General features: G+C 35.8%; 1 protein-coding gene across 1 annotated transcript in view; it reads left to right on the forward strand.

Annotated features, from left to right (window-relative positions):
• Window positions 1–14007, forward strand: part of LRP6 (LDL receptor related protein 6) — a 153420-nt gene that overhangs the window by 126305 nt on the left and 13108 nt on the right. The window contains exon 17 of the mRNA XM_043966783.1: window positions 3103–3228. Coding sequence (XP_043822718.1) covers window positions 3103–3228 — 126 coding nt within the window. The remainder of the gene's footprint in view (window positions 1–3102; window positions 3229–14007) is intronic.

Consider the following 14007-nt stretch of genomic DNA (forward strand, 5'->3'; position numbering starts at 1 on the left):
AAATGCTTTATTCACAGCATTGCGAGGCAGATCGTGCACATATTATTATCTTCATTTTACAGATGAGGAAACAGAAGCTCTGAGGGAAATGACTTAGGTAAAAAGCAACTAAGTATTTGGGGCAGTATTCAAACCCACATCTACTGACTCCCAGGGCCAGTATTCTTTCTACTACTCTACACTGCCTCTCAATACAAAATTATATTATAGCTTAAGTAAAACAAGAACATAAAAGGTATTTGTTCTCATCCTGTAAGTCTATACATTATTCCTCAAAACTGTTCTAAAAGAAGCATACAGAGAAGATATAAAAATATAATAATTCTCTCTACCTTTTGCTCCAAAAGTATTAGCTTATCTGGTACTATTGAGCAAGATACCTTAAGTAATATTTGTGACTAAATTTAGTGACAAAGCATACCTATTAAAGAGAAATCACATTAAAAAAGATTTAGATATTGTCAACTCCAATAATTCTCTTTGATGGCTTTTGTAACTGGAGAATAGAGCAATTTACCCAGAACAGAAAGAATATACAATATTTCATTGTTAAATCTCTCTTGTGAACCTATTTCTAAATTTTCATTTTTATTATGTTATTATAATAACAATTGTTAGTAGATTATCATGATCATTATCATGTAATTGCATTATCGAAATGGGGAAGAAGAGCAGAGAAGAAAAAGATAACCATATATTGGGCAACAAGGTATAACAAGACACCTTCTATATTAGAAGTGCAGGAGAAACAACACTTGGAAGTGGAGGAAAGATCTGGAGGAAAATAAATTAGCAGAATACTCAAATTTCTTAAAACTATCTAGTGAACTTATTAATTTTCCAAATGGAGATTAATTACATACCAAACTAAGCGCTAGAATAATGAAACGTTTGGTACCTTTGAGTATAATTCTTAGGATTTGGATTTAACACATGTTGGAAAACTAAGAAAAACCGATTGACTTCCTTTCTGAGGTTTAGGGGGAAAATGTGTTTGATGATTGAATTATTTTTAGCCAGAATTTTTCTCTGCTGGTCATGTCCCACCTATGGACACCTATGGCCTTAGGTCACTTAATTTCTCAGTGTCCCAGGTAACTTTCTAAAACTTTTGATATAGTAAGTTCCTTACTGGCAGCTCCCTATATTGATTCTCATGATGAGCTAACAATAACAATAATAATAATATAATAATTAGCACTTATGTAGCTCTTTAACATTTGCAAAGCTCTATGCATATATTATTTGATCTTCATAACAATCCTGTGAGATAGGTGCTACTATTATCCCTATTTTACAAATGAGAAAATGACTCGCCTCGCGTCACACAGCTACTTAGTACCAGAGGCAGAATTTCAGTATGAGTCTTCCTGACTCCAGTCTAGTACTGTCACTTGACTGATTAATTACTTAGCATCTTCTAGCTTCAGTTTCCTCATCTGTAAAATGAAGGAGTTAGTGATAACTCTAAAGACCCTTCCTGTTCCAAATTTTTGATCCTATTTATTCTGTCATTTGAGGCAGCTAGGTGGATAAGCAAGGCTCAGTAGAGAGTGCTAAACCTAAAGTTAGGAAGATGAATTCAAATCTGGCCTCAGGTACTAACTAACTCTGTGACCCTGGGTAAGTCACTTAACCTCTGTCTGCCTTAAACCACCGGAGAAGGAAATGGCAGACCACTCCAGTATCTTTGCCAAAAAAACACCATGGAAGGTATTGGAGTGGTATGGTCAATGGGGTCACAAAGAATTGTATATGACTGAATGACTGAACAACAACAACAAAGTCTGTCAATTGATTATTTAAATATGCATAATTTTATTAGAATATTATTATATTAATTAATCCATTAATTATAGAAATAATATTGTTAGTTAATTGTATTAATATTAATTATTTACAACTTACTGCTCATCTGCAAAAATTTGACCAATGACAGACTGAGCAACCAAATATCTACTCTGAAAAAGGACTGATAACATAGTTTGAGATATTATTATTAGTTACTAAAATTGCAACACCTCCTATTAATCAATTAAGCTCTGAGTCCCCACTCTAGTTTTTTAAATAAAGGAAGAATCTTTTCCCATAAGCTTTTGGTCATTTCTCTATCTATATCAAACCCTTTTATTTCATCGCTCAAATAAACATGTTACTGGTTATACTATTTATTAAGTGTCAGTAAAACAAAGACTGAGATTTCTTCATCTGGAAGGAACATCACCCACAAAGTCATCCTTAACTGTCATTACAACTGCTGATTTCTCATTCACTAATCAGTCTCACCTTTCGTTTCTCTCGTGACACAAGTTATATGTTTCCTCCCCAAACATTCTCTTTGCTTTTTTTTCTTCTTCACAAGTAAAGGGTTAAAGTCAGTTCTCTCAGGAAAATATCGGGGAGGTTTTAGCCCTCTCTTTCTGCCCTCTCTTCAGCTATTGCAGTTCACATTCTCAACAGACCAATAATTAAACAGTTTCCTCAAAGAATGACAAGTAAACTGTGGATATCCAACATTGTTTCTTACACTGATTCTGGCAGAATGTTTTGTTTTAGAGGGTGGGGCTTTGAAAGTTCATGTTACATTTGTGTTCCATAAATAGAATGTAAGTTTCTTGAAGTCATGGATTGTTTTATTTTGACCAGCACTTACTACACTTCAAGGAATATAGAAACTTTTTATTTGGATTTAAAACAAATTGGGGGGGGGCAATGAGGGTTGAGTGACTTGCCCAAGGTCACACAGCTAGTAAGTGTCAAGTGTCTGAGACTGGATTTGAACTCAGGTCCTCCTGAATCCAGGACCAGTGCTTTATCCACTGCGCCACCTAGCTGCCCCTGAATATAGAAACTTATTAACCGTTACACTAACATATGCCAAACATTTTTTATGCTGACAGTGGATTGTCTGTAGTTTATATAATTTAAGTCAAGGGAGAGAGCATGTTAGTTTAGACAGAAATATTTGCTATTTAAAAATATAATACACATTTGATTTTGTTAGTAGTTAAGGAAAAATTGAAGTTTCTTATAAGGAGATAACTTTGAGTTTCTTGGATATACTTGTGTTGATAGATTTGGACTTTTCTTTTTAATTTATAGGACAGCATCCATGTTCCCAGGATAATGGTGGTTGTTCACATATTTGTCTTGTGAAAGGAGATGGTACAACAAGATGCTCTTGTCCAGTGCATCTGGTCCTACTTCAGGATGAACTATCTTGTGGAGGTAGGTCTTTGGGTTACTCTAGTTACCCTGAAGGAAAGTAGTAAATGTTCACTGTATGCCCTACCTCATTTAAAATGTTGCCTGATTGGGGAAAAATGGGAATTCAGTGGAAGAGAGGACTTTAAGGCATTCTTTATGAAAGACCTGAACTGAATAGAAAATTTGACTTTCACATACAAAACTCAAGAGAAGCATAAAAAGGTAAACAGGAAAAAGAAATCATAAGGCATACTAAAAGGTTAAACTGTTTACATTCCTGCATGGGAAGATGATACTTGAAACTCATAAGAACTTTCTCATTATTATGGAGTATATTTAGACAGAGGGCACAGGTGTGAGTTTAATATGAAGGGATAATATCTTTAAAAAGATAAAATTAAGGGGTGAGAGAGGAATGCACTGGGAGAAAGAGAAAGGGAGAGGTGGAATGGGTAAAGTATCTCATAAAAGAAGCAAGAAAATGTTTATACAGTAGAAGGGAAGATGGGGGAGGTGCCAGAGAGTGAATGAACCTTACTCTCATCAGAATTGGCTCAAAGAGGGAATAACATACATACTCAATTGGGTATAGAAATCTATCTTACCCTGCAAGAAAGTAGGAGAGGAAGGGGACAAGGGATTGGGAGGGAAGTTATAGAAGGGAGGGAAGTTTGGGGGAGGAGACAGAAGCAAAACACTTGAGGAGGGACAGGGTGAAAGGAGATGGAGAATAGAGTAAATATAATGGGGAGGCAATAGAATGGAGAAAACTACATTTAGCAGTAGTAACTGTGAAAATTATTTGAATTAAGTTTGTCTGATAAATGATCAAAAGATATAAAGTTTTTAGATGAAATAATTAAAGCTATCTATAGCCATGTGAAAAAAAAATGCTCTAACTCACTATTGATTAGAAAGGTGCAAGTCAAAACAATTCTGGGGTACTACTTCATACCTATTAGATCGGATAACAGGACAGCAGAGGAAAATGACAAATGTTGTAGGGGATATGGGGGAAATGAGACATTAATGCAGTGTTGGTGGAATGGTAAACTGATTCAAACGTTCTGTAGAAGGATTTGGAACTATAGCCAAAGGGCTTTAAAACCATGCATACTCTTTGACCTAGTATCATCACTACTAGGTTGGTATCCAAAAGGATAAAAAAAAAGTTAAAGGATCTATATGTACAAAAAATATTTATGGTGACCCTTTTCTGGTGCAAAGAATTTGAAATTGAGATGCCCACCAGTGAGGGAGTGGCTGAACAAATTGTAGGATGTGATTATGATAGAACACTATTGTGTTGTAAGAAATGATGAGCGGGAGCAGCTAGGTGGCGCAGTGGATAAAGTGCCAGCCCTGGATTCAGGAGTACCTGAGTTCAAATCCGTCCTCAGACACTTGACACTTACTAGCTGTGTGACCCTGGGCAAGTCACTTAACCCCCATTGCCCCACCAAAAAAAAAAAAAAAAAAGAAAGAAAGAAATAATGAGCAGGATGCTCTCAGGAAAAAAAAACACCAAAAAACAGAAAAACTTACATGAGCTGATTCAAAGTGAAATGTAATGTGTACAAAGTAACAGCAAGATGATCAGCTGTGAATGACTTTGTTGTTCTCAGCAATACAGTGATCCAAGACAACTCTGAAGGACTTATGATGAAAAATGGGATCCATCTCCAAAGAAAGAATTCATGGTGTCTAAATACTGATGGAAGCATAATTTTTTTTTGTTTATTTTTCTTGAGTTTTTTTGTCTGTTTTCTTTCACAACCTAATATGGAAATGTTTTGCATGACTACATATATATGACTTATGTTGAATAGCTTGCCTCAAGGGAGGAAGAAAGAGAAGTTGGAGCACAGAGTTTTAAAAATGGATGTTAAAATTGTTTTTACATATAATTGGGGGAAAATAAAATTCTAAATAAATACAACAACGAAAAAAGAATGTTGCCTGATTTACTAGGAAGTGAACTCAATCATAAATTAAGTAGTTATTTATTGTATGATCAGCCTAATTGTCCTAGAGTTAAGATATATCCTGGGGGCAGCTAGGTGGTGCAGTCGATAAAGCACCGACCCAGGATTCAGGAGAACCTGAGTTCAAATCCGGCCTCAGACACTTGACACTTACTAGCTGTGTGACTCTGGGCAAGTCACTTAACCCCCATTGCCCAGCAAAAAAAAAAAAAATCTAAACTGCATCCAAATTGCTGCTCCCAGAAAAAGTAGTATCAAGTTTAAAAAAAAAAAAAAGATATATCCTGGTCAGGGGCAGCTAGGTAGCACAGTGGATAAAGCACCAGCCCTGAATTCAGGAGGACCTGAGTTCAAATCCGACCTCAGACACTTGACACGTACTAGCTGTGTTACCCTGGGCAAGTCACTTAACCCTCATTGCCCCGCCCCCCCCCCAAAGATATATCCTGGTCCTGTGATTTCATTGGTATAGGAAACTCTCATATTACGACATTCCCTTTTATCAATGCCAGTCATTACCTTCTCTGTAACTTATAGTGTTAGAGAGTTGTCTAGAGAACTAAGAGGTTAAGTGATTTGCTCAGGTTCATATATAAGCAGTATGCATCAGAAGCAAGACTTAAATTTAGGTCTTCTTGGCACCAAGACCAGTTTTCTATCCACTATGTCATACTACCTCTTTTGTGTATATTGATGTTAAGGTTGGAATTATAATCAACATGTAAGGTTTAAGTCCAGTCTTGGGGCAATATAATTTAAATATGGTCCTAAGCTTCATAGCTCTGGGATCCTTCTAGGATAGAAAATAAATGCTAGCATCAAACTCAATGTGATTTTAAAAAAAATACTATAGGTAACAAAAGGAGTTATTCCACCTCCAGCAGTCTCAGTCCACTGTAATGTAGAGTGACTATTATATTTTAGGAAAATACCTAAAGGAAGGAAGATTCTTCCAGTTAAATCTGAAGATTATCCAAGCCGACTCCTCACAGACCACAGAATCAGATGTGTCTCTGAATCTTTGAAAAGACTTCCTGCTTTGGGCTTTGTGTTGCCAGGACAGGCTTGGGGGCTGGTAACAGAAGTATCTTTTTAAAAATGCGTATTAAGTGGCAGGTTTCTTTTTCTCCCTTTAACTTCATGAGTTAGTTACAGATAAATGCTTCAGATATGGAAGTGTAAAACGTAATTTCATGTTTCTGAGGCTAGGCTTGAAAAACTACAGAGAAAGTTAACAGATGGACAAAAATCCTTTTTTAGCCAACTCTGTAAGCATAAATAAATATGAGGAAAACAATGTGTTTAGGATTATTCTTTCTGAAACCAGTGTTATGAGGATTATTTGGGTGAGGGGGAAGAGGGGAATGAAAGAGAATCCCTATTTTTGTTGCATCTTTCCCTCTTCGTCCCAGGGACCCTCATAAAATCTTCCATTTACAGAAAGCCTGTGGCATCTTTTCCAGCTTTACTGGAGCAGCTGCTCTAGAAAGCCATTCTTCCCCCCCCCCCCCCCAAGTTTTTTATAGTATCTATGCCTTCAAATGTGGAGAAAGCCTGAAACAAATTTAACAAGAAAGGTTATATGTAGTCCCTGCAGTAACTCTTCCTTATCCTTTTTCTTTAATTTTTTTTTCCTTTTCCTTTTCTTTTTCTTTTTTTTTTGGTGGGGGGCGGGCAGTGATGGTCAAGTGACTTGCTCAGGGTCAGACAGCTAGTAAGTGTCAAGTGTCTGAGGTCAAATTTGAACTCAGGTCCTCCTGAATCCAGGGCTGGTGCTTTATCCACTGCACCACCTAGTTGCTTGACTGACTGCTTATACCTGACCACTGAGAGACCTCAGAATAGAGGAGCAATTAACTGCACCCCTAGGCAGTAACATCCTTTTGAGTTCCAATGAAATGAAAATGTCCCTTTTGTCAAACTTTATCAGATGCTTTCAGCCTGAGTACCAGGAAGGGCTAGTGATATAAAGCATAGAGAGCCCTGACTGGCAGAAGCATTTCTGATGAAAAAATGGCATAGGCAATTAAAGGAGCCAGAATTTCCATAATTTAAAATGTGTGTGTTTTCTGGAGGATTATGCAGTTGTAAATGCAAACCGCTATTTTGAAATTCTTTTAAGACAGTTATTGGGAGACAGACCTAGACAATTATTTAGGACAGAAAACTTTTTTTATTTTCTTAGCTGCTTTACTAATTTTTATTCAGCTTCTTTAGCTAATACAGGTAATTATGTCCCAAATGAAAAAACTAGGGAAGAAAACAAGAGCTAGTCTTATTGTTCCCTAATAGGAATTAGTAGACTCATAGTAAAAGGTCTACTAGATAATGCTGTGACTTTAAATTATACTGGAATAAAAATGCAAAAGGTGCAGTATATATGTTTCTTCAATGGTAATCCTCATATGCCTCATTGAAGCTGCCGTTTTAAGGCTTTCACCTTTGAATTCTGACAGAAATCAGCAGTAATAAAAGATACTTAGTTGCTGGATAGGTTACAGAAGGCAACTTTGCTTAAGGGAAAATAGAATTTTTCTTAAGAAATTATATACAGTACTATCATTCATTCATAGATTTGGTGCCTTAGGACAGATGTTAGAAAGAATCACCACAAAAACCAGTATGTATGTAAAATAAGATATTGGTTCCAGGACTGGCATGGAGGGGAATAAAACCAACAGAGTTTTGGATCTCATGAACAATCTTTAGTGTGGTTCACATTCTATAATTGAAAGCCCTCTTATTTCTGCAATTAAAAATTATCTCTGTGCTAAAGTTCTTTAAGGGAAGGCAACATGATACTGTGAAGAACATCTAACCTCGATTATTCAAATAGCCTCTTAATTGGTCTGCCTGTTTCTAGACTTTCCCCTTCTAATCTGTGTCTTCTTCATAGCTACCAAAATAATTGTCCTAAGTTACAGGTTTAATAATGTTTCATTGCTTAAAAATCTTTATTGATTTTCTGTTGCCTTTGTAACAAAATACAAACTCCTCAGTCTAGAATGAAACATCCCCCTCTCTCCTTACCCAGTTTGGCTACAACCTGCCTTTCCAGATGTATTTCATATATGTACACTCTCCATTCTGTCCAAACTAGCTACTAGCTATTCCCAACCTTGATATGCTATTTTCTCTCTCTGTGTATCTATCTTCACATAGATTGTTCTCCCATTTAATAAATATACTTCCTCCTTACTGCACCTTCCAGTATCCCTAGTTTTGTTCTAGGCTCAATTAGATATCTCTTCCTCTGAAAAAACTTTCTTGATCCCTTTCCCCCAAATTATAGTACATACTTTGTTTCTTTTCAAATTGTCTTGTATTTGTTTATCTGTCCCCTGTCTACCGTCCCTCCTCTATAAGTGGAGTGAGAGTTTCTCAAGGCAGGAAATGGTACATTTTTCTTTGTATCCTAAATACCATAGTGAGGACATATTAGCTTATCATTATTTGAGCGGAGAAGTCTTAAATTTGAGTCCTGGACTTATCACTTGGTGACCTCAATAATGTCACTTAACTTCTTAAATCTCTATATTTATTTCTCATCTTTACAATGATAATAATTTTTGTACCATTTAACTCAGAGGTTGTTGTAAGATATAAATGATACAATATAGAGAAAGTACTTTATAGTCCCATAAAGTGCCATCTGATTGTAAGTTACTATTATTCCTTCTAATGATACTTCTAAATGTGAATATCAAAACAAAATTCAATTTCAGCAAACATGTATTATATACCTGCTATGTGCACAGAACTTTGGTAGACCCTGGGAGAAGTACAAAGTTTAGCTAAGATATGTTAATTGTCTTGTCCACTTGGAGCTTACAGTCTAGTGGAGAGAATTACACATATATAGATAACTATAATACATAAGGGCATGAGAAATATACAAAAAAGGAGACCATGTGAGATGTAGGAGGAGGAAAGAATGCTATAGATTGAGGAAATTAGAGAAGGTTTCATGGAGGAGGGGGAATGGAAAGGTAAAAAGAATTTATTATGCATGTATTATGTGCCAGGCACTGTGCTATTCACTTTTCAAATATTATCTCATTTGTTCCTCATAACAACTCTGGGGGAAATAGGTAGGTGCTATTATTATTTCCTTTTTACAGTTGAGGAAAACTGAGGCAGATAGCAGTAAAGTGAATTGCCCGAGGTCACTCAGCTAGTAAGTATCTGAGGCCAGATTAGGAATTCAATAGACAAGAAAAAGGGAAATAAGGAAGTTCTGGGCAAAGGAAGAAGCACAAACAAATAAATGTTCAACTGGAAACAAGGCTGGAAAGATATGGTCACTGCAAATTGTGGAGGGTCCTGAATGCCAGGCAAAAAACCAATTTGAACTTTACTTACTAGATAGGCTGAAAGAAACCACTGAAGATTTTTGAGCAACAAAATGTAAGATGATCAAACATTTATCCATTTCTTGTACATGTAATAAGCATTCTTAAAGAAGCTGAAGTTTTCATAATCTACTTAAGTATAAAACAAAAGAGAAGGAGCCTGTCATTTCTTTCCATAAACTTCAGGCTGTTTGAAGAAACAGACTTATAGAAAGATTGATAATGATTCTCCTGGCGAGCTTAGGCTTATGAAATTCTCTGGCTCTATTTATCTACACATGGAGTTAGCCCACATCCCCCTTTCCTTTGTGTTTTGTTTTATTTAAGACAAAGATTAAAGTATTAAAATGTTTTACAGCTTTTCTTTGACTGTCAAAGTAATATGAATAGATAGTAGTGAGTTGGTTAAATTTTTGCTAAAATAAAAGGAAAAGTTTTTACCAAATTCTTTCTAGAACAGAAAGGAACAAATGTTTCCCTTTAAGAAAGTATCAAATTCTTGATTTACCAAATAATTATGGTAACTCACATTATTTTATAGTTCCAGTTTTACAAACATATTCCTCATAACAGTCCTGTCAAAGATGTATTGAAAATGTTGGGGGCAGCTAGGTGGCGCAGTAGATAGAGCATCGACCCCAAAGTCAGTAGTACCTGAGTTCAAATCGGGCCTCAGACACTTAACACTTACTAGCTGTGTGACCCTGGGCAAGTCACTTAACCCCAATTGCCTCACTTAAAAAAAAAGAAAGTGTTATTATCTCCCATGTTATAGATGCAGGAATAGACCCAGACAACTTTAAGTAACATGCCCAAGGTTGCATGGGTAATATTAAGTAGTAGGGATTTGAACCCATGTCCAATTATCTTTTCATTAAGTGATTGTCAGTTGCATGCATAATATTGCTGAACTTATAAAATTTGCTTTACTTACAGCTCTTTCGGAACATGTGTTATGTAAAACGAGATCCATTTATACTGCCTATGAAACTGTCTTTGTATTGTTAACTCTCAAGCCAGAATTGTGCCTTCTCATGCCTTAGATATCATTATTATGCCTCTATTATAGCTCTACTTTAGGAAGAGTATAAATCAAGATCAGTCTCATCACAGGGTTGTGATGAAGAAATATGTTTTGTAATGCAAATCTTAATGCATTCTAATAAGCCTAAATATTTTAGTTAAATACATCCTATTGCCTATAGCAAATGTATATTCTAATAATGAATTTAGTGGTAAGTAGCCAGACCAAGTGACTGAATGGAAGCAGGATGGCATGGGAGGAGGAGGTGCAGGGGGACTGTTAGCTTTGGATTCCAAAGACGCTCACTTTTATAACACTGAACAAGTCACAACATTCTTGGGCCTCAGTTTCCTTTAAAATAAGGGAATGAGACTAGATGGCTTCTAAGCTCCTATGTTTTTCCTTTATATTTTTTTCCTCTTCCTTTTTTATGGTACATGTGCTACACAGAGAGAGCAAACACTGGAATCAGAAATTTATTTGAGTTCAAGTCCTGTGTATGACAACTCATATAGCAAGTCGCAACACTGGTACAGACCACACTCTCCATGCTCTTTATGTTGCATAACCCTCACCGATCTACCTTGATAGAAGGAATTTCTGAACTAAGAGTGGCCTACACATGTGACTTGACAATAAATCAAAACCATACATGTGGAGAGAATTGTTTAATTTATAGCTGCTGTTAAAGGGATTAAGAAAAGAATGTAAGCCCTCTTCAGTATCTGAGGTACAAGAATGGGTTGTAAAAAATAAAAATAATTTATGTTCATTGACAATAAAAATTGTTGAACCAAATACTCTGGTCATAAAATCAAGAATGTGTAACATTTAAAAAAAACAAAACCATTTAGGACGCAAAGATTTCTCTGCCATAATGTTTGTGTAAGCATTGTATTGTAAGATGATGAGTGTTTTGGCTGTCTAATAGTGAGTAATTCTCTTAGGCCCTTTGAATTTGTCATTACATTCTCTCTCAGAGAATTTATTCACTCATATGACATCACTAGTGATAATCAGACTTATATATTTCCAGTCTTTTATTTCCAACTACCTTTCAATTTAGATATCCTTCTGTCCCCTCAAGCTCAATAGTAAGCTTATCTTCTTTTCCTACCTAAAACAGCTCCCTCTCAACCTCCCCTTCATTAGCCATATAATTCTTAATCACGCATGCTAAAACCTTAGGCTCATCTTTGATTCATCCCCTTGATATAATCATTCAACAAATTGTTTTGATTGTATTCCAAAATCTTTCTCCACCCTTTGCTCCCTGCTCCTATTTCTACCTGTTAACATTCCACTTATTTATCCTTCAAAGCCTAGCTCATCCACTACCTCTGTGAAGTTTTCCAATGGTACCTCCAGTTAGAAATGGCTTTTTTCCTTATATAAACTCATAGCACTTTGATTCTTACTATATTCTAATCTATATTCACTTTTTCCCTCTCTTCTATCTTGGGAATCTATTCTGGCATTTTTATTTCTCCCCCAGAGAAGCATGGTTTGTGTTCCAAATTCTCGCCCTACAGCCATTTCCCCACCCATAGAGAAGGCAAACAATACAATAACAATTATTCATGTGAAATCATACAAAACATATTTCCATATTAGCCATACTTAAAAAAGACAAAGCAAGAAAAATAGAGAAAGTGAAAAGGTATGCTTCAATCTGTGCTCATAGTTCTTCAGTTCTCTCTCTAGAGGTGATAGCATTTTTCATCAGGAGTCCATAGATCATTGTATTGATCAGAATTGCTGTCTTTCACAGTTGATCATCTTTACACTATTACTGTAATTGTGAACAACGTTCTGTTTCTCTTCACTTCACTTTTTATCTATTCATTTAAATCTTCCTAAATTTTCCTAAAATAATCTTGCTTGTCATTTCTTTTTTTAATTTTAATAGTATTTTATTTTTTCCCAGTTACATGTCAAGTTTTCAACATTTGTTTTTATAAGATTTTGAGTTTCAAATTTTTCTTTCCCTCCCTTCCTTCACCCCTCCCCAAGACAGAAAGTAGTCTGATATAGGCTATATAGGTACAATCACATTAAACATATTTCTGCATTAGTCATATTGTGAAAGAAGAATCAGAACAAAAGAGAAAAACCTCAAAAAAAAAAAAAGCAGAAATAGTATGGTTCTGTCTGCATTCAAATTCCACTGTTCTTTTTTCTGGATGTGGAGAGCATTTTCCATCATGAGTCCTTTGGAATTATCTTAGATCATTGTATTGTCTTATCACAGTTGATCGTAGTACAATGTTGTTGTTACTGTGCACAATGTTCTCCTAGTTCTACTCACTTCACTCAGCATCAGTCCACTTAAGTCTTTTCTGAAATCTGCCTGTTCATCATTTCTTACAGCACAGTAGTATTCCATTACATTCATATACCACAACTTGTTCAGCCATTCCTCAATTGATGGACATCCCCTTAATTTCCAATGCTTCACCACCACAGAGCTGCTATAAATATTTTTGTATATGTGTGTCATTTTCCCTTTTTTATGATCTCTTTGGGATACACTGCTTGTCATTTCTTAAAGCACATTAGTTTTCCATCACAATCCTATACCAAACTTGTTCAGCCATTCCTCAGTTGATGAACATCCCCTCCATTTCCAGTTCTTTTACCACCACAAACAGAACTGCTATAAATATTTTTTGTACATATAAGCCATTTCCTTTTTCTTTCATCTCTTTGGGGTAAAGAACCAGTAGTGCTATTGCTGAGTTAGAGGATATGCACAATTCCATAGCCCCTTGAGTATAGTTCCAAATTGTTCTCCAGAATTGTTGGAGCAATTTGCAACTCCATCAAGGGTATATTAATGTCCCTCTGATTCCACATCCCCTCCAGCATTTGTCGTTTTCCTTTTGTGTCATGTTGGCCAGTCTAATAGGTGTGAAGTGGTACCTCAGAGTAGTTTTTTTTGTTTTGTTTTGTTTTGTGGGGCAATGAGGGTTAAGTGACTTGCTCAGGGTCACACAGCCAGTGTCAAGTGTCTGAGGCTGGATTTGAACTCAGGTCCTCCTGAATCCAAGGCCAGTGCTTTATCCACTGCGCCACCTACCTGCCCCTCCTCAGAGTAGTTTTAATTAGCATTCCTCTAATTATTGGTGATTACTAATTTTATAGGTATTAATTGCTTTGATTTCTTCTGAAAACTGCCTATTCCTATTTTTGACCATTTATCAATCGAGCAATGGCTGTTATTTTTATAAATTTAGCTCATTTCTCTATATATTGGAGAAATGAGGCCTCTAACAGAGAAACTCACAGAAAAAATAAATTTCCCCCCGTTTCCTGCTTTTTTCTAATCTTGGTAGCATTGGTTTTGTTCATGCAAAAGCCTTTAAATTTCATATAATTGTGATTATCCATTTTACTTCCTATGATCCTCTTTCTTGTTTGACCATTAATTCTTCCCTTA

The sequence above is a fragment of the Dromiciops gliroides genome, chromosome 5 (assembly GCF_019393635.1).
Source record: "Dromiciops gliroides isolate mDroGli1 chromosome 5, mDroGli1.pri, whole genome shotgun sequence".
Lineage (NCBI taxonomy): Eukaryota > Metazoa > Chordata > Mammalia > Microbiotheria > Microbiotheriidae > Dromiciops > Dromiciops gliroides.